The sequence below is a fragment of the Austrofundulus limnaeus genome, unplaced genomic scaffold, assembly GCF_001266775.1.
Source record: "Austrofundulus limnaeus strain Quisiro unplaced genomic scaffold, Austrofundulus_limnaeus-1.0 Scaffold27, whole genome shotgun sequence".
Classification (NCBI taxonomy): Eukaryota; Metazoa; Chordata; class Actinopteri; order Cyprinodontiformes; family Rivulidae; genus Austrofundulus; species Austrofundulus limnaeus.
Genome location: NW_013952429.1, coordinates 3017378 through 3020025, shown reverse-complemented (window position 1 = coordinate 3020025; position 2648 = coordinate 3017378). Strand labels below are relative to the sequence as shown.

Here is a 2648-nt window from a genome sequence, read left to right as displayed (position 1 = left end):
GCAGATATTAAAGCAGAAATGTTGGGTTTAATTAAGAGTACAGTTTTCTGCAAAAAATGCTCTAAAAATTACATTTTCTTAACTTTTTATGATAGTTTTCTACGGTGATATATACCGTTACCGTGAAGGGGTTCAATTTATAAAATTGATATGAATTTGAGGTCATATCGCCCAGCCCTAATATTATTGTATCATGATGAATCTGGGGACGTACACCCTACTATTTATCTATGTATCGTAGAACATGAAGCTCTGCTGTCTTTCACTGTTTTTTCCACTCATGTTTTGTTTAGAGCGCCCTCTGCTGGGTTTGATGTGCATTGCTCATCAGCAGAGTTCCCCCCAGACCGTATTTCATAACTAAAACGTAAACAGATGTTGCAGAGGTTTAGCTGCATCAGCTGGATGAAATATTTCTCATCTGTTTCCTTGGACAGCTTCATCCGGTCTGTTTGTCATATCCTCTGTTGTTTCTGGGATATTAAAGCAACATTTATTTACAAATCAAAAGCAGGAGCCTTTCTCAGGGTCACGACGTGTGTACTGACCTGTCGCAGCAGCAAAAGAAGGAGCACGGCGACGTCTCCAGACCCCTGAACTTCCCTGAGTTGGGTGCGTCCGTGCACTCTGCTATGAAGGCGTGCAGGTCAGTGATGTGGATGGGTTCTTGGGTTTGATGCTGTGGAATTGTAACAGAATTAAAAAAGGGAATATTTGAAGGTATTTTTAAGCAAACTGATCTTGTTTTGCCAAAACTGCGCAACAATTTCCTACCTTGATGGTCTCGTAGGCTCCCGTGATGAGAGCGATGAAGAGCGACAGCACCATGTAGATGAAGAGGGAGATGAAGGTGTAGAGGTAGAGCTGGCTGAAGAGCCACACCAGGGAACTACTCTCCTGCATCTCCGAGAACGTCACGAACATGTCGTCTCCGTTAATGAGGGAGAACAGGCACTCGGACACCGAGGACAAAGAGCGGAACTGTAAAAACCCAGGGATGAAAAAAAATAAACAAAAGAGATGAGGTGAAAGGATCCTCCTATGATAGATATGCAGCGCTCTAAAAAAAAAAAGATCCATCATGTCACCTTCACGTGGTACGGTCCGAGGACGATCCAGCCGCAGAAGCAGTAGCCCAGGTAGATGACAGCGACGCAGCAGCTGAAGCGGATCACGTTGGGGAACGCTGCTCGGAGTGTGATGATGAGAATCTGCAGCAGGAAAAAAGCACAGAGACAATAAATAATAACATAAGAGTGAGAAAACTGGATTTATTCCATCACATCCATCTGTTCAGAGGAACAGTTTTCCTTCTGCGTTAGCTGGGACTTACGTTGTACTTCTGGAAGAAGGTGAGGTAGCGGATGACTCCCACCCACACCAAGAGAGTGGAGGTCCCTAAGAGGATGCCACAGACATCATAGGACGACATGGTCTGTAGAGAGAAAAAAAACAACCATGATGAATTATATCAGTTTCATTTTATTTAATATTGTTTATTAATTATAAATGATTTTGCTTCTATATCTAGCTCTACATTTCCATTGCTTTTCACACATAATACCAGTCTTTTTATGTCAAATAAAAATATTACTACTCTTATACAGTTAAATGAGTATCCTTGTAATTATTCCAAATGGTTTAAAGCAAATAAATTGTCTTTGAATGTTAAAAAGTCTAGCCTTATTTTATTTGTTGGAAATAAAACATATAATAGAGATCAATTCAAAATTCATATCAATAATGAAGAAATATAAATAAGGAGTTTGGATTGATGAGAAACTTTGTTGGAAGGACCATATTGGACACGTGTCTGGAAAAAAAATCAATTGGAATTTTTGGTAAAATTAGACATTTTGTTTACAAATAGTTTTTTAATATTATACTATAGTTAAATTTATCCATCTCTTACCTGTTGTAATATTGTTTGGTTGAGCTATATTTCCAGCTCACTTTAACAAAATATTTATTTTACAGAAAACGTTTCTAAGAATAGGTACTTTTTCTAAACTTGAAACTCCAAGTGCACCTTTATTTTATGAATTAGAACTGTTGAATTTTTTTAAATAAAACATTTCTCACTTACATTTGTGTAAAGAGCACTGTATGATAAATGACCTTCCTACATTAAAAAGTAATTTTCATACCAACCCACAAATTCATAATTATCCTACCAGGCAGTTTGCACCTCCTGTTATATAAATCATTGATTTCATAGAGTGTGGAATTCAAATACTGACCTTGTAGAATCTACTGTATCATTGTGTAGGTATAAATTATGATTTTTAAATTGTTATGTATTGTTTTATCTTAGCATGGTTACAACCAGACCAGTCCTTCACTTTGCTTCGTACAAGGGTCTGGACTTGCTGCATAGAGAATCATTTCTTGCAGGAGGCGTGGCCTCTGCTGAAGCATGTGTGTGTTGTCGCTGTGACGGAGGCTAAGCTAAGAAGCTAACCGGAAATCGCGTGTGCTGTAAACAACCCTGCTGAGAGGAGAACAGTACGGAGCCAAACGAGATGATTGTAAATGAGAGCTGTTGCTTTGTCTAACAAATTTAAATTTAAAGGAGACATATCATGCTACGTAAATGCACTTTTTTTGCATTTATAAACTATTTTTTGTGCAATTATAGTGTCTAGGAG

At 38.1% G+C, this 2648-nt stretch overlaps 1 protein-coding gene across 1 annotated transcript in view; it reads right to left on the bottom strand.

The window, feature by feature from the left end:
* mcoln1a (mucolipin TRP cation channel 1a) overlaps positions 1–2648 on the bottom strand; it is a 19008-nt gene that overhangs the window by 4202 nt on the left and 12158 nt on the right. The window contains exons 10-13 of the mRNA XM_014005003.1: positions 1334–1435; positions 1089–1211; positions 775–981; positions 549–679 (exon numbers count right to left, since the gene is read on the bottom strand). Of these exons, the coding sequence (XP_013860457.1) occupies positions 549–679; positions 775–981; positions 1089–1211; positions 1334–1435 (563 nt within the window). The remainder of the gene's footprint in view (positions 1–548; positions 680–774; positions 982–1088; positions 1212–1333; positions 1436–2648) is intronic.